This window comes from Larimichthys crocea, unplaced genomic scaffold (genome assembly GCF_000972845.2).
Source record: "Larimichthys crocea isolate SSNF unplaced genomic scaffold, L_crocea_2.0 scaffold143, whole genome shotgun sequence".
In the NCBI taxonomy this organism is placed as follows: domain Eukaryota; kingdom Metazoa; phylum Chordata; class Actinopteri; family Sciaenidae; genus Larimichthys; species Larimichthys crocea.
In genome coordinates, this window is record NW_020851961.1 from 81823 (window position 1) to 104906 (window position 23084).

Genomic DNA, 23084 nt, shown 5'->3' on the forward strand with positions numbered 1-23084 from the left:
ACACCACCGACTTATGCTGTCCCCGTTAAAACCGTGATCAGGAGGTTACGGAGAGCAGGAGCGTCAGCTGGCTCGAGCCATCAGCCACACATACTCCTGTACTAAGCTACCACTGTTGGATGCACCGAAATTAAATTTTCGGCCCCGAAAAAACCGAATAAAAATTAAAATGGTTGGGGCCGAATACCGCACCACCGAATATGAAATGCGGGTTAGTTGTTAAAGTTTTCCACTATTTTTTACTGTTGCTAAATGGCCTCAGAATAAGATTTGTAGACAGGTTCTTTCAAAGAACGTACAATGTGATTTATATCCCTTCAAATTTCCAGTTAGGAATTTCCAGTTTAGTATAATTATTAATTTCTATTTGAATACTGAAAATAGAATAAAGCCCCATTGTTTGTTTAGTCCTACTCTGTTTTCATTTGTTTGAAAGGGAAGAAATACTAGTTGTCGTTTGTTATATTCCGGGTGAATAGTCCCTTATTTCCACGTTCATGACCGGTAAGAGAATCGGTTCAACGTGGTCACGCGGCACGCAGTTGTTTCTGTTGCGTCAGTGCGTCACGACACAGTTCTCGGCCATCTACACCGAAGAAGCTGCTGAAAATGCGGTTGCTCCCTACTACACTGGTCAAGTACCGCAACCAATAGTCTAAATATCTACGAAGATTACTGCGCATAGTTATCCTCCCAGTATCTCAAACAAGTTACACCAACGGTCACTTAAAGGTACGTGCCAAGGTAAAGTATGCAGTTAAAAATTACTGTGTCTGTGTACTTTGAGTCTATGCAGCTGTAGTATTATACCAAACGTCCTCATCTGTCTGTGGAGGTCTGTATAGGTCTGTGTAGGTCTATGACGTCGTTGTGCTGGTCTGTGCTGGTCGTTATGGTCTGTAAGGTTGGATGGGTCTGTGATGGCTCTGTAGAGTCTGTGATTGGTCCTGAGATGTCTGTGATGGTCTGTACGAGGTCTTGATGGTCTGTAGAGGTCTATGCTGGTCTGTAAGAGGCTGTGGAGGTCATGATCGTCTGTGATGGCTGTAGAGGTGTGATGGGTCCTGTAGAGGTCTGTGAGGTCTGTAGAGGTCTGATTGAGGTCATGACGTCGTGATCGTTCTAGGTGATGGTCTGTAGAGTGGTCTTGATGGTCGTGATGTCTGTGAGGTCTGTAGACCTGAGGTCTGTAGATTGTCTGTGTGGTTCTGTGATCTCGAGGTCTATGATGTCTGTAAGAGGTCTGGATGTCTGTGTTGGTCTGTGGAGGTCTGTGATCGTTTGTGAGGTCTGTGGAGGTGTATCGTCTGGAAGCGTGATGGTCTGTAAGAGGTTATTGATGTGTGAGTTGTGGGGTCTGTGATGGTTCTGTGGAGGGTCTGTGATTGGGTCTGTGGAGGTCTGGGCGGTCTGTGATGGTCTGTGGATGTCTGTTGATGGTTGTGGATGGTCTCTGTTCGATGGTTTCTGTGGAGGTCTGTGGAGGTCTGTGACTGGTCTGTGGATGTCTGTGATGGTCTGTGGAGGCTTTGATTGGTCTGTAGGTCTGTGATGGTTGTGGAGGTTGTGGCTGGTTCTGGGAGGTCTGTGGTTATCCGCTGTTTGTCGTCTGTAACAGCGATAGTGAAGCAGTGGCGCCCCTGAGGCACGCCCCACCATTCATGACAAACCAGTGTGATGATGTCATGACAGACGTCAGAGTCCTCTGCATTTAAAATAGCTAGCGGTTCTGATTGGGGGCTACTGCGGTGGTTACCGTGTTTACGTGGGTTACCGTTCCACACTCTGACCAATCCACATGGCACAATGCAGCTGTGATTATTCAGCTGAGACTCTGACCACAGCACTGAAGTGTTGTGTTGTGTGTGTGTGGTGTGTGTGTGTGTGTTTCTGTTGTGTGTGTTTCTGTGTGGTGTGTTGTCTGTGTGTGTGTTTGTGTGTGTGTTTGTGTGTGTGAGAGAGAAGAAGTGAGAGTTTCATCATGGTTGGTCACATGACAGGAAGTCTGCGCTGACTTTGGCAAATATTAAAGTTTTATTTTGACACTCTGGCCTGTCTGCTTCTTGTTTCCTGTCCAGGATGGCGTTAGCAGAGGCGGGCGGCCTGAAGCAGTGTCGACAGGCTCAGGATCAGCTGGAGGACGCCATCAGCGGCGTGATGAAGGCCGAGCAGCTGCTGAGGGAGAACACAAGAGAGGTGAGCGCCTGAACCTCCACGATCCGACCAGCGAGGGCCATTTTGTTTTTAGTCCAATGTTCAGCTGATGAACCATCTGTCAACACGCTGAGTCAGCTGATCAGAGCCAAGGTGCAGGACAAACACGTTTGTCTCACCTGAACGCCACCTGACTGAGAGATCAAAGTACACACACAGACACACACACGCAGACACACACACAGACACACATGCAGACACACACAGTTAAAAACAGGCCTGCAGGTCTTTACCTGCGGTCACCGTGGTAAAAAATAACCATAGTCAGGTCACATTACGTGTGTGTGTGTGTGTGTGTGTGTGTGTGTGTGTGTGTGTGTCAGACAGTATATAAGACAGAGAGACGAGCTCAGATCACAACATACTGAGGACAGACAGGTTAGACCTCTGAGAGCTACAGTTCTGTTGTAGTGGACTCTTCAGGTAACTCTGACTCTGATCACATGATCCATGTCTGTCTGTCTGTCTGTCTGTCTGTCTCTCTCACCTGTGTGTCTGTCTGTCTGTCTCTCTCACCTGTCTGTCTGTCTGTCTCTCTCACCTGTCTGTCTCAGGTGCGTGCTGAGCTGCAGAGCTGTGTGAGTCGTCAGCAGGAGGCGCTGCGGTGCAGAGAGGTGTGGCTGCTGGGACAGATCGAGCTGCTGGAGCAACTCAAGACCGAGACTCTGCAGAACCAGCTGACCCAGCTCTACCAGGTACTGACCCAGACCACAACCAGGCCATTCATCTGGTCCATATGAGCTAGCAGCAGCGTCAGAACAGAATCTCATGTAACAGTGAACACAGCGACAGAACCTCTGAACCGGCAGTGTCCAGTCTAACAGTGAACACAGCAGTCGGGTTTGGCTCCTGGCGTCCCGGGCTGACTCAGTTCAGTTAGCTACACGGCTGATCAATGTTTCATCATGAAGTCTGTGAATCACCTCGGTACTGTCACGTTATTCCCTGTTGGTCTCAGAAGCTGTGCTCCAACCCGGTCCAGCTGCTGAGCCCGGTTCTGTCATTGCTAACAGCAGATTCAGTCAGCAACAGTTAATTAGCAGTTAGCTACTTTAGTGTTTATACTAAATCTGTTTTCTGTGTTTCAGCTCCGAGGTCAGTTTGACGTCATCGTCCATCAACTGCAGAACTCGAACAACAACAACGACCTGAACAACCAGCTGACGAGCTGCATGGAGAAGTCAGTAGTCTGTGTGACGTCCTACAGTCTAAAACCTGGACGTAGTCTCTGAGACGATGTCTGAGTGTGCTCTGTCTGTCCTCAGGTTGTCCTCTCTCAGTCTGACTCCTGAAGAAACTCCCGAGATGAGTTTCAGCGCTGACACTCGGTCTCTGAGACAGGCCATCACCTCGTTTGGGAACATCACAGCTCAGGTAACACACACACACACACACACACACACAGACACACACACACAGACACACACACGCACACACACACACACAGACACACACACACACAGACACACACACACAGACACACACACACTCTTATCTTATCTCAGGTGTGATGCTGATCAGCTGTTTGTTGTACTTCCTGTTTGCAGCTTGTGGAGGGTGTGTCCTCTCAGAGCCCCGCCCACCAGAGAGGTCAGGTGCAGAACTGTCCAATCACAGCTAAGAGACAGGTTAGAGTGATGTCATGATGATACAGGTTCTGCTCTCACCCGGTCCATGTGTCTCTGACATTGGTTCTGGTTCTGTGTCCCTGCAGAGGACGGAGGACCAAGCTCTGGACCACTGGCTGATGGGAACCCGTCCAGCCAGCGGCGCTCTGATTGGTTACCAGTCCAGCAAGCACCCTCAGGATTGGTTGATGACAGGCAAGGAGAGCAAGGTGAGACCCAAGACCAGAACCAGAACTAGGTGACCCCTCAGGGTCCTGTTCTTTGTCCTGTTGATATCACAGTGACTTCCTGTGTGTCCTTGCAGACTTCCTGTCCCGCCCTGGTGTCCATGGACTTCCTGCAGGCCTGGGGTCAGCTGAAGGACCTGGAGGCGTGGCTCCTTCAGGCCCCGCCCCCGGTCGGCAGGGCGAGGACCAGTAGCAGCTGTAGCTCCTCCTTCTCCATTGAGAAGATCGACGAATCAGAGTTCACCGTCTCTGAGGAGGAGGAGGAGCTCAGTGACTGGCTCATCACCCCTCCCACCATCACCATGGAGACGGCATCCGATGCCGAGCGGTGGCGGCGTGTGCTGAAGCCGTTTGACGACAACTGGTCGTCCAGTGATTGGCTGGCTGGGTCAAGCCGTCCCGCTGACTGCTCCTCCTGCTGCCAGACCACCGACAAGCCCGTGGAGATCGAGAACCTGGGCCTGCTCAAGTGCCTGAAGACCCCGCCCACCTCCAGCCCTGCCTCCAACCCATCCACGGCCCTGGAGGCGTGGCTGCAGCAAGCGGTGCCGGTCCAGCAGACCTGCCGGGCCAACGAGCTGTGCTCCACCTACGCCGACTGTGTCTGCGACGACAACTGTGGGCGGGACGCTCTGAGCCAATGGCTGCTCCAACAGGATGGGCGAGACAAGAACGGGGTCCAAAAGACCCCGCCCCCCACCAAGGACGCCCCGCCCCCCACCAAGGACGCCCCGCCCCCCCTGCATCTGAGGGAGCAGGAGCAGAAGGTGAGTCTCGTATTCACGTCATCGGCTCGTCGTTGTCATGTGATCGCTGTCGTGGTAACTCTGACCTCTGGGCTGCAGGTTCAGGCCATCCTGGAGGCGTGGCTTCACCCCACCACCAGCCCCTCCCCCTCATGTAGCCCCTCCCTCTCCGAGTGGGTGGCCCCAAAAGAGGAGAAGGCCAGCAGGGAGGAGCACAGGAGGAGCAGGGAGGAGCACAGCATCTCGTCCTCCTCGTCTCTGTTCCAGACTCCTCTGGATCCAGAACTCTGGGTCCTCCCAGGACAGACAGCGGGGTCAGGAGGTCAGCCCCGCCCACCGCCGGGGTCAGGGGGTCAGCCCCGCCCACCGCCAGAGGAGGACAAATGGCTGCTGAAGAAGAGGAGCCAGGCTCAGGTTACTGCTTCCTGTTTCCTGACTGTGTGCTTCCTGTTTCCTGACTGTGTGCTTCCTGTTTCCTGACTGTGCTTCCTGTTTCCTGACTGTGCTTCCTGTTTCCTGACTGTGCTTCCTGTTTCCTGACTGTGCTTCCTGTTTCCTGACTGTGCTTCCTGTTTCCTGACTGTGTGCTTCCTGTTTCCTGACTGTGTGCTTCCTGTTTCCTGACTGTGCTTCCTGTTTCCTGACTGTGCTTCCTGTTTCCTGTGTGTGCTTCCTGTTTCCTGACTGTGTGCTTCCTGTTTCCTGACTGTGTGCTTCCTGTTTCCTGACTGTGTGCTTCCTGTTTCCTGTAGGAGCGCTTGGCGTTGCCCGCCGTGTGTGACCTGTTCTCCTGCATGAGGGTGGGTGGAGACAAAGAGAAGTGGCTGCACAGAGCAGCTGAACAGGTGAGTCATCAATGCTAATGCTAATGCTATCAGCGTGCTAACCAGTGGCTAACGTGTGTTTTCCCTCCAGATGTGACGATGACGATGATGTCATGATGATGTCATGATGACGACATCTCTTCACTTCTCGATGATCACAACAATCTAACCGTCGCGCCTTCTTCCTGTGACATCACTCAGCTGAGCGGCCGCTCTCCTCCAGTCAGGATCAAGAACCTCGATCAGCTGATCCTGGCAGCAGGAGAGGGGGCGGGGTTATATTATGTGGGCGGGGCTAAAGATATTAATGACGCTTTGTTGGCTTTTAACGTTTTTATTCACCGCCTCCTGATTGGAGGATTCTTCCTTTTCGTCTTCTTTGTTGGTTTTTCCAGCTGCTGGACTGTAGAGGTCTACTTCCTGTCCGGACTGCAGGCTGCTTGCATCACTTCCTGTCTCTGATGGTAGTTCTGCACATGCTCAGTTGTGTTTAGATAACCTCCAACCAGCAGAGGGCGACGCCCCTCATCTGAAGCTTTTGTCTCCCAGAATGCCTTGGGTGAAGCAGCCTGTGGTCCGTTAGCAGACGGGTCACGTGACTCTGCGGTCAGCAGTGATTGGTGCTTTTTATCGACGCTCTGGGTGGGAGGGGCTTATACAACTGTGATGTCATCAGTTCTCTGTTCCTGCTGTGATTCTCTACAGTAATTAAACATGCTGACATCATCACTGTGTCTGTGACATCATCACTCACTCTAGACTACGTCATGAAGCGACGGTGAATGTTGTTGACGTGATCTGTGGTAAAACTACAAAGTCCAGAAGATGGACTACAAAACGCTCCTCTGAGATCCTTCCTGGATCCTCCCCGCGCTCTGACCGTGTTGTTTGCTGCAGGAAATGTCAAACTGTGACGTCATCATCAGTCAGAGTGTCAGTAATAATGAATATTGTCCAGCTGTCACAGAAGCAGATGAAGTGTTTGTTAGCTGCTATGCTCGCTCACCCTCCTGTCCACTCACACACAAACATATTAGCAAGTTATGGCAAAGATCTCTGAGGAATCAGCAACGGGAACTTCATGAGGATCTGCAGGACGCTGGATGGCACAGTTCCAAACAGTTTGGACTCTGTGTGTGAACGCAGAGAACACAGGCAACAACACAACACACACAATGATCAGAGTGTGACATCACGGCAACACGTATGTTCATGTCCACACAATGATCAGAGTGTGACATCACGTCAACACGTATGTTCATGTCCACACGCTCTCTCTGCAGCTGTCTCCTCCTTTCCTTTCCTAAAGGACGCTCCCTGTGTCCTCTGCTGAAGGAGATAAGGAAGCATGAAGCTCCTTTCCTTCAGTCAGAGGCTCTCGTCATGGCGGACACGTTGACTGACACAAACTGAATGTTTGGCCTCTGTGTCATAAACAACTTCTTCCTGGTTGGTTCTTTTCATGTGAAGAACACACACACACACACACACCCTGATAAACCTGGTCATGTCAGCTGATGAGGTCACGCCCTCCATCTGCAGAGGCTGATAAACAGCTGTGACATCATGATGACATCACTCACCACACTTCTGAGGACCTGGAGGAGGACAGAGGAGTCACATGACCATGACGCTTCAGCATGACCTTTGACCTTTAGGCCCAGCTGTTTGTGTACTTCAGGGTCATCGGGAAAACACAGAAAGTAGAAGCTTTTATTTTGAAACGTACTTTCTGTTCCTGCTGGTTCTGAACCCGCTGAGCTTCATTAAGACTTCACTTCCCATGATGCACTGCTGTGAGGCTGACCTGCCGGCAGGTAGCGCCACCTGCTGTCTGTCAGCTCGCGCACTGAACCTCCTGCTCAGACCCGGGATTGATAACGGCGAACACTTTAATTTATTCACATTTAATCAATAATTAATTATATTGACGCCGAATGACGTAGAGGCTCATTAAGACTGACGTCATCATTGGTGGGAAATTAAAAACACGTGACAACACTTCACGACACCTCACGACACTTGAGTCTAATTGCGGGCTGTCAGCCCACTAGCCAATCAGAGTCGATGCACCGAGCAGGCTGCGCAGTAGCTGAACCAATCACAGAGCGGAGAGGATCCGGACGTTCCGCCGCGTGCCGCCTCTGAACTGCCGCGTCTCATCCAGTCTGTCATCTGCCGCTCTGCGCTCTGCCGCTCTGCGCTCTGCCGCTCTGCCGCTCTGCGCTCTGCGCTCTGCCGCTCTGTGCTCTGCCGCTCTGCGCTCTGTCGCTCTGCGCTCTGCCGCTCTGCGCTCTGCCGCTCTGCCGCTCTGCCGCCCCGCCGCCCCGCTCGGTTGTTAGCCGCCAGCCGCCGCCGCTCTCCGGCTGTGACAGAGGAGCTGCGGACACACAGCGACACTCACCGAGGAGCCGAACCGGGAGCAGCGGGACCGTTCCGGGTGTGACCGTAAGTGTTTGACGATGGTGCTTAGAGCGGGAAAGAGCCGAGACCGAGGCCGACCGAGGCGGCCCGAACACGGCTTAGGCGGAGCGGCGGATGGCGTCGACATCCAGCTGGAGGTCCCGCAGATGATACGCGGGAAAATACCCCAGAACCAGAACCTTCATCCTCCTGCTCCTTCTTCTCCTCCTCCTACTCATCTTTCACATCCTCCTCCCCCTCTTTCCCCTCCTCCTTCTTCTCCTCATCCTCTTTCTCCTTGTCCTCTTACTCCCCTTGCTCCTCCTCCTCTTCATCCTCCTCGTCCTCTTCCTCCCCTTCTCCTCTTCCTCCTACTCCTACTCCTCTCCCCCAGTTCTCCTTCTTCTCCTCATCGTCTTTCTCATCCTCCTCTTCCTCCCCCCTTCCTCCTCCTTCTCCTGTTCCTCTTACTCCCCCTTCTCCTCTTTCTCCTCCCCCCACTTCTCCTTCTTCTCCTCATCGTCTTCCTCTTCCTGCTCCTCCTCCTCTTCCCACTTCTCCTCATCCTCTTCCTGCTCCTCCTTTTCCTACTCCTACTCCCCTTTCTCCCCCTTCTCCTCCTCGTCCTCTTCCACCCCCTCTTCCCCTTTCTCCTCTCCCCCTTTCTCCTCTTCCTCCTCCTTCTCCTTCTTCTCCTCATCCTCTTACTCCCCTTCCTACTCCTCCTCTTCCCCCTTCTCCTCTTTCACCTCCCCCTTCTCCTCCCTCTCCCCTTCCTCCTTCTCCTCGTCGTGATCTTCCTCCTTCTCGTCCTGCTCCTCCTCTCCCCTTCTCCTTCCCTCTTCCTACTCCTCCTCTCCCCCTTCCTCCTCCTCTTCCTGCTCCTCTTCCTCCTTCTCCTCTTCTTCCTGTTTCTCCTCCTTCCTCCTTCTCCTCTTCTTCCTCCTTTTCCTTCTCCTTCTCGTCCCCTTCCTCCTTCTCCTCCTCCTCCTCCCCTTCCTCCTTCTCCTCCTCCTCCTCGTGTTCTTTCCCTTTCTCCTCTTGCTCCTCCTTCTTCTTCTTCTCCTCGTCCTCTTACTCCCCTTCCTACTCCTCCTCTTCCTGCTCCTCCTTCTCGTGCTCTTCCAACTCTTCTCCCTTCACCTCCTCCTCCTCTCCCTCGTTCTCTTCCTCCCCTGCTCCTCCTCTTCCTCCTCCTCCCCTTCCTTCTTCTCCTCCTTGTCCTCTTCCACCTCCTCTCCCTCCTACCCCTCCCCTCTTCTCCTTTCTCCTCTTCCTCCTCCTTGTTCTTCTTCTCCGTCCTCTTTCTCCCCTTCCTATTCCTCCTCTCCCTGCTCCTGCTCCTCCTCCTCGTGCTCTTCCTCCTTTTTCCCCCTCACCTCTTTCACCTCCTCCTCCTCTCCCCCGTTCTTTTCCTCCCCTGCTCCTCCTCCTCCTCCTTCTCCTCCTTCCCTGCTCTTCCTCCTCCTCGTGCTCTTCCTCCTCCTTTTCCTGCTCCTCCTCTTCCTCCTACCCCTCCCCTCTTCTCCTTTCTCCTCTTCCTCCTCCTTCTTCTTCTTCTCCTCCTCCTCCTCCTCTTCACTCTCATTAATAATCAATTATTCTGATTATTGAATATTAATTATTAATCAGATCATGAATATTAATGAGGTAATCTGTTGTCAGGCAGAAGCTCGTGAATAAATCTACTTCCTGTTGATGAATTATAAAAAATAAATTGACGTCACAGAGACTGGACGTGACGTCACCTCGCCGTGTGCAGGTAGGACGAGCCAAACGAGCTCTGTGACGTCATAGCAGCTCATATATTCATCCGGTAATTTGTTTTATTTTGTAGTTTGTGGGCTTTTATTTTGAAGGGCAATCCGCCGTGCTTCCGTTACCATTTAATCCTTTCCCACAATGCTTTGTGTCCACGTCCCTGCTTCCTGTTTATTGTACCGTCTCCGCCGGTAAAGTCCCGACGAAAGCTCGGTGAGTAACCGAACCGGACCGTCTCCCCTCCGGCCCGGTTCCGGTCGTGGATTTGGTGCTTTGGCTCTTTTATTTTGACAGTTCGGGTTCTGCTCGGGAACGCTCCGCTGCTTCCTGACACCGGGCCGGGCCGAGCCCCGGAACTCCGCTCACAGAACCACCGATTTAACCGTGCGCCGTGTTCCCGCCCACACACCGGATTTCTAACCGGTTCTGCCGATTTAACGGAACCGGACGGTCTCGTGCGGAGTTCGGCTGTGACAGGATGGACGGGCCCAGCCTGCACCGCCCTCCGCGGCTCCGCACCGGGAAGTCCTGTCGGTCAGATTCTCCGGTAATGCGGGACTGCCCGCGTGTCGGTGTTTAACGGACCCGCTCTAAGGAGGGGCGGGCCGAGCCCTGTGTCCGAACATGAACTGGGTTCGGCGGGACGTTCTGACCCGGTCCAAACCGACACACGTGTGAGCTGACGGCTGTGTGACGTTGTGAATCGCGTTAATGACGTCACAAACGTCAACTCGTCTGTTGGCTGTTGTTTTGATTGACAGGTCAGATGTCACTGTGACGTCACGGACTCCTGACCTTGTATGGGCATGTCAGCGTCATCAAACGATGTGATTGGCTGATTGATTATTGGATCAGCTGATTAATGTGACATCACAGCTGATCAATAAGAATGAACATATGTCATGTTTTGATTGACAGGTCAGGTGACCTTCATCAAGTTTAATCAGTGAACACAATGAGTAATCAGATTACAATAATCAGTCAACACATTGATCAGTGAATGAACCATGAATAAATTAACATATGTAAATTATATTAATCCAACCAATCAGCTGACTGTAGCCTCAGAGCTAAATGTAACTGGGTCTGAACTGGTTCTGGTCCTTGTCCTGGTTCCGGTTCTGGTCCTAGTTCTGGTCCTTGTCCTGGTTCTGGTCCTTGTCCTGGTTCTGGTCCTAGTTCTGGTCCTTGTCCTGGGTCTCGTCCTAGTTTTGGTCCTGGGTCTGGTTCTGGTCCTGGGTCTGGTTCTGGTTCTGGTCCTGGGTCTGGTTCTGGTGTGTGTTGATCTGTTCAGACCTCGTAAAGGCTACATACTAACCTTTCTGCTCCTCCTCAGGCCTGTAGCAGCTCCTCTTTCCTTCTTCTCCCTCCGCCCGGCTCGGTTTAGGATGGAGGACTCGGAGACGGAGCTGGCGGTGTCGGAGTCCGACGCTCTGGGTGCAGACTTCATCACGGTGGAGTTGGACACGCAGCCCATCGAGTACGTGGTGAAGTGGGCCGAGGTCGGGTCCAAGTTCACCATCTCGTGCGTGAAGAAGGACTCGGACGACCCGTCGGAGCTGACGGCAGACCAGCTGAAGATCGAGACGGACGAGGCCTTCTTCGCGCCGTACGAGGAGGTGTACCCGTGCGAGGTGACGGAGCAGAGTGTGGAGATAAAGACGGACTCTGACGAAGACGAGGACGACACCGAGGAGGAGCATGAGGTTCTGGTGGAGGCGGGGAGCAGCCAGCTGGACGGAGAGCTGGACTCGGACCAGGCAGACTACGAGCCAGACGAGCGCCAGTACCGCTGCAGCTACTGCGGGAAGTGCTACAGCCACGCCTCCAGCCTCTACCGCCACCAGCAGACACACACCGGGAAGACCGGCGGGGCGGCGCCACCCAACAAACGGACCCTGGAGCCAACCCATCAGGAGGCCCGCTACACCTGCCCCCACTGTGGCATGAGCTTCAAAGGCAGCAGGTCGGTACCGGTCAGACAAGATCATCAAGACGAGGTCACCTGTTAGTCCAGACCAAGACCAGGTCACCTGTTAGTCCAGACCAAGACTAGGTCACCTGTTAGTCCATATCAACAAGACCAGGTCGCCTGTTAGTCCAGATCAACAAGGCCAGGTCACCTGTCCAAACATTATCTGAATGTTTCTTTTGATGAACAGCTTCTTCCTGGTTTGAACTTCCTGTTTCCTGTGTTGACAGGATGTTGGGCAGTCACCTGCGGCTGCACGGGAAGCGGCGGATTCACCCCTGCAACATCTGTGGGAAGGAGTTCAACCACAGCTCCAGCCTGTCGCGTCATCGCCTCATCCACAAGAAAGGCAAAGGCCTCCCCAAGGACGCCGCCCTCGGCCCCAACATGCCCGCCCTTCGCCACTCGCTGAAGGCCGGTGGCAAGAACAAGAAGACCAAGAGGCAGCAGCAGCACGTGGCGGCCGTCATCATTCAGGGTCAGGGTGGTGGCGATAAGTTCTACGCCTGCCCGCAGTGCGACATGAGCTTCAGGACGTCCACACAGCTGTCCAAACATCAGGTGACCCACGTCAAGGAGCTGCTGGACAACTACACGCCTGGCAAGGAGAACCTGGGCGAGTCCTCGTCCGACCTGAAGATCCGCCTTAAGCTCTGCTCCCGTGACAAGCCCAACTTCTACACCCTGTGTAAGAAGAACCGCCGCCGCCGGGGGGGGCGGGCCCCAAAACGGGGCACTGCCCTCCCTCAGGAGGGGGAGGAGGAGCAGGGCAGTGGAGGAGGCGGCGGCGGCGGCGGCACTGGTCGCCACGGCTGCAGCCAGTGCGGGAAGCGGTTCAGTCATGCCTCCAGCCTGGCACGGCACCAGCAGACCCACAGGGCGGCGGACGGCGGCGAGCGGGTAAAGCTGCAGCAGCACCAGAAGCAGCTCCACGTCAAGACCGGACTCCCCTCCGCCGCCACCAAGACCGCCAAGACATACACCTGCTCGGCCTGCAACAAGACCTTCATGCACTCGTCCAGCTTCTCCCGCCATAAGAAGGCACACCTGGAGGAGGAGCAACGGGCCCAGGCCGCCACCGCCAAGCGCCGAAAGAGAGTCGTCTTAGACGAGACCGCGCCACTGGAGTCCGACTCTGAGTAAAGTCGCCCTGCTCTGGACTGAGTTTGGACTGGTTCTGGGTTGGTTCTGAATCAGTGCTGACTGGTTCTGGACCGATTTGGGACCAGTTCTGGAAAAGTTCTAATTTGTAAAAGTTCTGGACCAGTTGGAGACTGGTTCTGGGCCTCGTGTTCATACAGGTTCGAGGACAGGAACTGTTTTTTTTTTTTTGTTTGTTTTTTTTTTGGTGTAGATAGCAGCAGGACATCCATATATGGTCGTACGGCGGGGGGGTTCTCCTTTTATGGTTGTATCCATATATGGTCATAACTGGCCGTTAGCTAATTGCTCTTAAGGATGGGATTAGATTAAAGTGTTACCCCAGGCCCCGCCCACTGCCCCACCCTCCTCCACCTGTCTATGAGGTTGCACTCTACACTCCATTTCCCATCAGTCACTGCTCTGTCACAGGCCACACCCACTTGTTAACATATTTCCCATCAGCCCCGGGATGCTTGCGGAGCATTGTGGGAGTTTAGCCTAAGCCCCGCCCCCTCTTAATTTATTTAATTTATTTCCTGTCAAATCATTTTTCACGTCAGTCGTTTGAAATCCAAAATAAATATTTAATTATCGATCATTAACGAGCCGATCGATCAGCGTGTCGTTAATAAACCTCCAATCAGCTCCCGACGTTCGTTTGTTTGTTACTTCCTGGTTCGATCAGAGTTATTTGATTGGCTGCCATTTTGATCGGTTCTCTGCGTTCTGATTGGTCGAGCCGGCATTCCTTCATATTACCGTTTGCATGAAGCTCGTCGACCATGTTTGTAGTTCTTCAGCTGTGCGATGGACAGCGGAGAGACGAATAATTAATGAGATCGGATCGATGATTCAATATATGAATATTAATTATATGTAAATGTGACTAACTCCAGCTGCCCTCGTTACCGTAGCAACACCACCGCCACCTTCGTCGTTCAGCATCACCAACAGGAAGAGGCTTGGACATCTGTTTTTTCAAAGTAAAAGCCTTCAAATCAGCTCATTAAAGATTCACAAACAAGTTGTTCTGATTGGTCGACTGGAGTTTATTAAAGACTCTTAGTGGACCAATCATGGACGAGCTTCACATTCTCCTTCCTGACAGACGGAGCAGCCAAAACAAACCCATCACCTCCCCTCTGACTCCCTCATAGGAAGGGCTTGGCCACTTTCGCCTACCGGACCAGAGCGAGCCAAAACAAACCCATCACATCCCCTCTTAAGAAAAAAAAAACGTGTGACTTAATTTAACGTGACCTATTTATAAATGTGTCGCACTACCAACCAATCCCGTAGAGATAAGAAAAGAAGCTCCACCTGCTCCTCCTCCTCCTCCTCCTCCTGGTTTGTGTTCAGTTCTCCTTCTTGTTGTGTTGGTTTGTTTCGTGTTTGCTGATAGAATAAACCCAGTTGACATGTTTTGTCTTGAGTTTTGTAATAAACCTTTAAAACAGACTTCCTGTTTCACTTTTTACTGAAGAGACACAAGACGACGAGACGACAAAGACAACAAGAGACAAGACAATAAGAGACAACAGACGACACAGACAACAAGAGACAAGACAATAAGAGACAACAGACGACACAGACAACAAGAGACGACAAAGACAACAAGAGACGACACAAGACAACAAGAGACGAAAGAAAGACGAGACAAAGACAACAAGAGACGACACAAAGACAACAAGAGACGACACAAGACAACAAGAGACGACAAAGACAACAAGACAATAAGAGACAACAAAAGACGACAAAGACAACAAGAGACGACAAAGACAAGAGACAACACGAGACGACACAAAGACAACAAGAGATGACACAAAGACAACAAGAGACGACACAAGACAACAAGAGACGACACAAGACAACAAGAGACGACAGAAAGACGAGACAAAGACAACAAGAGACGACACAAAGACAACAAGAGACGACAAAGACAACAAGAGACGACAAAAACAACAAGACAATAAGAGACAACAAAAGACGACAAAGACAACAAGAGACGACAAAGACAAGAGACAACACGAGACGACACAAAGACAACAAGAGATGACACAAAGACAACAAGAGACGACACAAGACAACAAGAGACGACACAAGACAACAAGAGACGACAGAAAGACGAGACAAAGACAACAAGAGACGACACAAAGACAACAAGAGACGACACAAGACAACAAGAGACGACAAAGACAACAAGACAATAAGAGACAACAAAAGACGACAAAGACAACAAGAGACGACAAAGACAAGAGACAACACGAGACGACACAAAGACAACAAGAGATGACACAAAGACAACAAGAGACGACACAAGACAACAAGAGACGACACAAGACAACAAGAGACGACAGAAAGACGAGACAAAGACAACAAGAGACGACACAAAGACAACAAGAGACGACACAAGACAACAAGAGACGAAAGAAAGACGAGACAAAGACAACAAGAGACGACACAAAGACAACAAGAGACGACACAAGACAACAAGAGACGAAAGAAAGACGAGACAAAGACAACAAGAGACGACACAAAGACAAGAGACGACAAAGACAAGAGATGACACAAAGACAAGAGACGACAAAGACAACAAGAGATGACACAAAGACAACAAGAGACGACACAAAGACAACAAGAGACGACACAAAGACAAGAGATGTCACAAAGACAACAAGAGACGACAAAGACAACAAGAGACGACAAAGACAACAAGAGATGACACAAAGACAACAAGAGATGTCACAAAGACAACAAGAGACGACACAAAGACAAGAGACGACACAAAGACAACAAGAGATGTCACAAAGACGAGACGACACAAAGACAAGAGACGACACAAAGACAAGAGACGACACAAAGACAACAAGAGACGTCACAAAGACAACAAGAGACGACACAAAGACAACAAGAGACGACACAAAGACGTGAGATGTCACAAAGACGAGACGACACAAAGACAACAAGAGACGACACAAAGACAACAAGAGACGACACAAAGACGAGACGACACAAAGACAAGAGATGACACAAAGACAAGAGATGACACAAAGACAACAAGAGACGACACAAAGACAACAAGAGATGTCACAAAGACGAGACAACACAAAGCCAACAAGAGACGACACAAAGACAACAAGAGATGTCACAAAGACGAGACGACACAAAGACAACAAGAGATGACACAAAGACAACAAGAGACGCCACAAAGACAACAAGAGACGACACAAAGACAACAAGAGATGTCACAAAGACGAGATGACACAAAGACAACAAGAGACGACACAAAGACAACAAGAGATGCCACAAAGACAACAAGAGACGACACAAAGACTACAAGAGACGACACAAACGCGAGATGTCACAAAGACGAGACGACACAAAGACAACAAGAGATGACACAAAGACAACAAGAGATGACACAAAGACAACAAGAGACGACACGAAGACAAGAGACGACACAAAGACAACAAGAGACGACACAAAGACAACAAGAGATGCTACAAAGACTTCCAGGATAAGTGACTGAACTGAGCTCAGTGAATCCAAAACAAGAGCATCCAGGCTTAATTGGTTGCACAAAGACCAAGCCAGGATGAGCAGACCCGGATTCATCAAGCCAGGTGAAACCAATCCTGGATAAGTGCACGCTCGCTGCTCCCTCAGATAGACCCCGCCACCGATCACAGATTCACGGATTCACCATGTCAAGTAGAGCGGCTGGCTTACTTTTCCCTGTCGGAGGCAGAAATTCTCATGGAGGGATACGAGGAGGTGAAAGACATCATTAAAAAGAAAGGCAACACCGCCACAGTGATGAAGCAAAGAGAGAAAGCGTGGCGAAGTATTGCTGACCGCCTGAATGTGTAAGTAGAGCACAGTTACACACTCTCAATTACAATCCAAATGGTTAATTCACATCTATGCAGCTGTACTCTGATTATGAATCAGTTGATTCTTTTAATTGAAATGGACTGCAGATATGAGCGACTGAGTAAATGTAACTCCATCAGACTGTATGACTCTGATAAACAGATGAGCTAATAATAATTAACTTATATAGCATCTTGCAAAGGACCCAAGGTCGCTTGCTCACTGACTTTATTGAATTTCCTTTTGGGAGCTACAGGTTTTCTGCAGATGGCATCAGGTCTCTGTGCAGACTGCTGGGTCCCAGACTCTGATCCCACCTCCTTTACACTCACGATCTTCGTTTTATTACGTTACATTCTCTTTCATTTAAAAACTTATTTTGTTTTTGTTGCAGCTGCTCGTTGTGACCACCAGATGACAGCAAACATCAAAACATGTTTCTGATGCTTTGACGTCATCGTGTGACATCAGGACAAAAATCAAACCACCGTGTTCTGACAGGTAGTACTTCCTGATTGTGGCACCTCCTCCATGACAAAGCGCACTCCTCGTTTAGAGGAGACCTCCTCGTTTAAAGGAGACCTCCTCGTTTAAAGGAGACCTGATCCTGAGTCTCAGTTCAGATACTTCTGTTACTACTCTTTATGTAGTACTTTGTATACTCTGTGTTGAAGCCTTTACAATGATCTGTGTTTTACCCATACCATATCATATTTATGTGAGTAACTTATAATCATGCTGCTGCCTATATATCAAATTATGCTGATGAAATTTTGTTGACCATGTTGACATGATATTGCTGAAATGATTGTGATGATGCAATGATGTCAGGGGGTGTTAACTCTGTAGACATCACCTGAGCACAGGTGAACAGGTGATCAGGCATAATAATAATAATAATAATAATAATAATAATAATAATAATAATAATAAATTTTATTTGAAGGCGCCTTTCTGACACTCAAGGTCACCGTACACATCACATTTAAAAACAGCATAAAACATTTAAAACACAGAAAAACAACATCAATAAACCAAAAATCAATAAAAAACAAAAAAAAAAAAAAAAAAAAAAGAAAGGAGAAAATGTGCATGCAGGGATGATGTCATGGTGGATAGGCGGTTGTAAACAGGTATGTTTTAAGTTGGGATTTGAAGAGGGTGAAAGAGTCCGTGTTTCTGAGTGTGGGTGGTAATGAGTTCCAGAGTCGGGGAGCAGAGCGGCTGAATGCTCTGCTCCCCATGGTGGTGAGGCGGGCGGAGGGAACAGACAGGTGTATGGATGAAGAGGATCTGAGGGCACGGGAGGGTGTTTGAATGTGAATGAGATCTGACAGATACAGAGGGGCGAGGTTGTGGATGGCCTTAAATGTAAGTAGTAGAACTTTGAATTGTATGCGCCACTGAACCGGGAGCCAGTGGAGCTGTTGGAGGACAGGAGTGATGTGGTGGATGAAGGGGGTCCGGGTTATGATGCGGGCAGCTGAATTCTGGACCAGTTGAAGTTTATGGAGGGTTTTTTGAGGGAGGCCGAAGAGGAGAGAGTTACAGTAATCTAGGCGGGAAGTGACGAGACTGTGAACAAGGATGGCGGCAGTGTGGGGGGTGAGTGAGGGGCGGAGTCGATTAATGTTTCGTAGATGGAAGTATGCAGTCCTGGTAATCTTATTGATCTCTTAACTTGGGGGGAGGGTGAAACAGTGGAGTTGTCAATTGTGAATGATAAGCTGTCAGTTTTGGATATGGTGGATTTGGTACCAATGAGGAGAACCTCGGTTTTATTGCTGTTTAGTTTCAGGAAGTTTTGGGTGAACCAGTTTTTTATTTCGGTGATGCAGTCAGTAAGGGAGGTGGGTGGGAGAGAGGAGGAGGGTTTGGTGGTGAGATAGAGCTGGGTGTCATCGGCATAACAGTGGAAATAGATGTTATATTTGCGGAAGATATTGCCAATGGGAAGGAGGTAAATGATGAAAAGTAGAGGCCCCAGGACAGAGCCCTGGGGCACACCAGAGGTAACAGGGGAGGGGGTGGATTTGAGGGACTTAATTTGAATGAATTGAGTGCGGCCAGAGAGATATGATGTGAACCAGGTAAGAGTGGTGTGGGTGATGCCGATGGTGGATAGTCGGTGGAGGAGGGTGGTGTGACAGATGGTATCAAAAGCTGCTGACAGATCGAGGAGGATGAGGATGGTGAGGAGTCCAGAATCAGCTGCCATGAGAAGGTCATTGGTGATTTTGAGAAGTGCAGTTTCTGTGCTGTGGAGTGGGCGGAAACCAGACTGGAACTGTTCATACAGGTTATTGCGGGATAGGTGTGAATGGAGTTGGGTGGCGACTGTTTTTTCTAGGATTTTTGAGATGAAAGGTAGATTAGATATGGGGCGGAAGTTGTTGAAATCGGAGGGGTCGGCACCAGGTTTTTTTAGAATTGGGGTAATGGTAGCTGTTTTGAGGGATGTTGGAACAGTTCCAGTGGTGAGAGATGAGTGAATGATGGCAGAGATGAGGGGGACCAGGGAGGGAGAGCACGCTTTTACTAGTTGTGTGGGGAGGGGGTCCAGTTGGCAGGTGGATGGTTTGGATTGCTTGATGAGTTCTGCGATCTCAGAGAGGGAGGGGAGATGAAAGGTGGGGAATGGGTGTGTGGGTGGGTGCCAGTCAGTTGAGATGTTGAGGTGAGGGATTGATCCAAGCTGCTGGTGGATATTTTTGATCTTTTCAGTGAAAAATGACATGATGGAGTTGCAGAAGGTGGTTGTGTAGCAGTGAGAGGGGAGAGAGTCTTGAGGTTGGGTGATGTTGTTGAGGAGGGAGAAGAGTGTTTTGGAGTTTCCTTGATTGGCGGTGATTATTCCAGAGTAGTAGTGTGTTTTGGTGCTGGTGATGGAGTCCTTGTAGAGTGACATGTGGTTTTTGTACATTTCCTTGTGAATAGTGAGACCCGTTTTCCTGTGGAGGCGTTCCAGTTGTCGTCCTTTTGCCTTCATGAGACGGAGAGCAGGGGTGAACCAGGGGGCGGAGACAGTGAAAGAAACAGTTCTGGTTTTTAACGGGGCGAGGGTATTAAGGATATTGAGAAGTCCAGTGTTGTAGTGAGAAACCAGATCATCAGGGGTGGATAGATTTTGGATGTCAGGGAGGCAGGGGGAGTTGATGCAAGCGGTGAGAGTGGCAGGGTTAATGTTTTTTATATTCCGGAGTGAGATGAGGCGTGGTTGTTTGGAGATGGAGAGAGTGAGTTTCACTGTAAATGAAATGAGGAAGTGGTCAGTTATGGGGAGTTCATTGGCTGTGAGATCAGAGGGAGTGACACCAGAGCAGCAGATTAAATCCAGAATATGTCCTTTGGAGTGTGTGGGGAAGGTGATGTGTTGCTGACAGCCAAAGCTTTCTAAACAGGAAGTGAAGTCTTTGGTGAGAGGCAGATTGATATTGTCCATGTGAATATTAAAATCACCCAGTATTATTATGTTTGGTGAGAGGGATAATAAATGAGTGAGAAAGGCAGCAAAGTCATTTAAAAATTCACTGTTCTGTTTGGGGGGACGGTAGACAGTGGCGATGACGGTTGGAACGGGTCCTGACAGCCCGCACACAGTGGACTCGAACGAGCTGAAGGCAGGTACAGACACCGGTGAGACTGAGAAGGTCCCGCGGTGAATTACCGCGAGACCTCCCCCCCGGCCGGAGGCGCGAGGTTGTGAGATGTAAACAAACCCAGCTGGAGTGGATTCATTGAGCTGGGTGAAGTCGTTGGGCTGTTGCCATGTTTCGGTTAAACAGAGAAAGTCCAGTTTATTGTCCGTGATGATGTCCTGGATGAGTTGTCCCTTGTTAGTTAGTGAGCGGATGTTGAGAAGAGCGAAGTTGAGTGCGGAGCTGTCGGAGCAGGTGGAGGTGTTAGCGGACCGGGCTAGGTGGGCTAACACACTGTGGTTGACAGCCCTGGTGGTGGAGCGTGAATGGTGACGAGAGGTGGACCAGATGGATCTTATCGCTGTTGAGTTGTTGTGGTGGAAATGCCGGCGGGACCCTCGGTGGATGTATCTCCGGCGAGGCTCAATAGCTGGAATATAGCTTGGGCCACCTGTGCCCTTTGAGGCATTTAGCTGGCAAAAAATATATGTGGTGGTTGGGCTTTTAGGACCTCTAGGGCAAACAGAGGGCTGGTTGTGAGCAGATGTGGGTGTGAGTGGCAGGAGGGACCTGAAGGGGGAGCCCTCCTGAAAAAGAGCTTCAGTCATTGGGGGGGTAGTAGATAGTCAGTCACATGGAAAGGTGTGCACCGCGTGCTGCAGGTTGGCACACAGCATTTGGCTCCCCCTCTTGTTTGGGTGGATCCCATCACGTTTAAAGAGAGAGTCACGATCCCAGAACAAGTTAAAATTGTCAATAAAACCAAAGTTGTAGATCCTGCTGGCGGATTGGAGCCAAGTGTGAAGGCTGAGGAGTCTACTAAAACGGCCAGCTCCACGACGCACAGTCGGGATGGGGCCGGATATAAAAACAGACTTTCCACAGTTCTTTAGGGCGTCAAAGAGGAGTTTAAAATCTTTTTTAGTGCTCAGACATGGCATGTTTGGCTAGAGAGCAGAAGAGCAAACTATTTTTCAAATAACAAGGATGAGTTGCTGAAATGTTTAGGATGAGTTTTATTTATTTTGCTGTTGCTGTTATGCAATAAAAGGAAGTATTGATTAAGTATTGTAACCATAGAGTGCTTTAGCTCCATCATCTAAAATGTAAACCATACATACATCTTACATGTATAACCATACATACATCTTACATGTATATTGAAGTATTCAGCTCAACCACTTCAGCTCCAGCAGCTGCCAGTGGTTCCTCCTCTTCCTATGTGCAGCTGTGATCCACAGATCAGCTGCAGACCTGGTCAACAGTGTTGACATCCACAGCCTGTTACTGATAGTCCACACTGGGTTTGAGGCTCCTCCTGGTACCCAGTGGAAGTTACCCTAGAATAACCAGACCAGCAGGGGGCTCCATACACGTGAACCTGGACTCGACCTCCTCCATCACCTCTTCAACAGATGACAGAGATGAACCCTTCTGCTGACCTTTGGTGAACTCAGGTGAACCCTTTAGACAAATGCTGAGACGGATCATGGACCCAGAAGCTCTGTCTAATTAGACTGTCAAAGGGTCCAACAGAACCAAACAACCAACCATACATGGTGATGCATGATGAGGTTTAGAGTGAACTGATTTCCTGCTGATTGATGTGACAGAAGTTAAACTCCATGAAGTCATGACAAACAGTCAGCTGGACCCAACAGAACTCAGTTTTAACCTGACAAAACTGACCAAAGAGTTTCCCCTAAGTGCTTCAACAAAAACTCATCCATTGTCTTCACATGGTTTATTGTGGGTTACTGCTGATTTGCAGGGTAATTCTAAGAGAGACTTGAGAGACTTTCAGGGTTCAAAAAAAGTTTCTCACCTAAATGAACAGTATGTAACTTCATGTGTAACACTGATGTCTAGTGGTTAAAAATTAGCACTGCATCCTAAACTCAAACACTGGAGAGTTGTCTCCTCTTCCTCCACAGACTGAAGCTCACACAGGCTCAAAGACTGAAGATAATGAACCTTCAACATGGTTTCTACTTCTGACTTCATTCTGACTTCAGTCTGAGTCTGACTTCAGTCTGAGTCTGACTTCATTCTGACTTCAGTCTGACTTCAGTCTGAGTCTGACTTCAGTCTGAGTCTGACTTCAGTCTGACTTCAGTCTGAGTCTGACTTCAGTCTGACTTCAGTCTGAGTCTGACTTCAGTCTGACTTCAGTCTGAGTCTGACTTCATTCTGACTTCAGTCTGACTTCAGTCTGAGTCTGACTTCAGTCTGACTTCATTCTGAGTCTGATTTTATTCTGACTTCAAATCCACAGTGATTTACTGTTTTTGTGCCAAGTAGATTATTGTACACTATTTGGTCAAAAACTACAGTATTCAGAGTTACTGTGGGAATATTCATATTATGTACTGTGGGAAATTACAGTAAAACGTCATGTACTGTAAAATATCATGTACTGTATAAAATACACTAAGATATCATACTTTAAAATATTACAGTAAGATATCTTGTACTATAACATAACAGTAAAATTACATGTACAGTAAAAAATACAGTGAGATGGTGTTTTTTTACCTGGTTTCCAGTCGCCTTTTGGTTTATCCGTGTTTCTTTGATGTTTTTGGTTATTAATGTAGCCCTCGTGCAATTGGGTCCTTTCCTGAACCCCCCCCCCCCCCCCCCCCCCCCCCCCCC

The 23084-nt window shown here is 49.7% G+C and overlaps 2 protein-coding genes across 5 annotated transcripts in view; both read left to right on the plus strand.

Annotated features, from left to right (window-relative positions):
• ncoa4 (nuclear receptor coactivator 4) overlaps window positions 1–6368 on the plus strand; it is a 10160-nt gene extending 3792 nt beyond the window's left edge. For 2 of the 3 annotated variants that reach the window (XM_027275502.1, XM_027275501.1), the window contains exons 2-11: window positions 2079–2196; window positions 2769–2909; window positions 3303–3394; window positions 3480–3588; window positions 3762–3842; window positions 3929–4051; window positions 4147–4836; window positions 4915–5229; window positions 5568–5660; window positions 5731–6368. In XM_027275502.1, the coding sequence (XP_027131303.1) occupies window positions 2080–2196; window positions 2769–2909; window positions 3303–3394; window positions 3480–3588; window positions 3762–3842; window positions 3929–4051; window positions 4147–4836; window positions 4915–5229; window positions 5568–5660; window positions 5731–5736 (1767 nt within the window). In that variant the 5' untranslated portion in view covers window position 2079 and the 3' untranslated portion in view covers window positions 5737–6368. The remainder of the gene's footprint in view (window positions 1–2078; window positions 2197–2768; window positions 2910–3302; window positions 3395–3479; window positions 3589–3761; window positions 3843–3928; window positions 4052–4146; window positions 4837–4914; window positions 5230–5567; window positions 5661–5730) is intronic. The other variant, XM_027275503.1, reaches the window with a different exon arrangement.
• A 1564-nt stretch (window positions 6369–7932) lies between these two features.
• Window positions 7933–13520, plus strand: LOC104937602 (zinc finger protein 135). 2 transcript variants are annotated; one of them, XM_019267870.2, is made up of 3 exons: window positions 7933–8087; window positions 11140–11769; window positions 12006–13520. In XM_019267870.2, exons 2-3 carry the CDS (start codon window positions 11192–11194, stop codon window positions 12916–12918), a joined length of 1491 nt encoding a protein of 496 aa, XP_019123415.1. In that variant the 5' UTR covers window positions 7933–8087; window positions 11140–11191; the 3' UTR covers window positions 12919–13520. The 2 variants fall into 2 exon arrangements, with proteins under 2 accessions (XP_019123415.1, XP_019123414.1); XM_019267869.2 differs by lacking the exon at window positions 7933–8087 and adding an exon at window positions 9689–10016.
• The last annotated feature ends 9564 nt before the right edge of the window (window positions 13521–23084 follow it).

Excerpts from the sequence above, each read along its gene's own strand:
- LOC104937602 (XM_019267870.2), top strand. The coding sequence starts at position 11,192 with ATGGAGGACTCGGAGACGGAGCTGGCGGTGTCGGAGTCCGACGCTCTG. Across the intron at positions 11,770-12,005 it reads ATGAGCTTCAAAGGCAGCAG|GATGTTGGGCAGTCACCTGC; the intron begins GTCGGTACCGGT and ends CTGTGTTGACAG.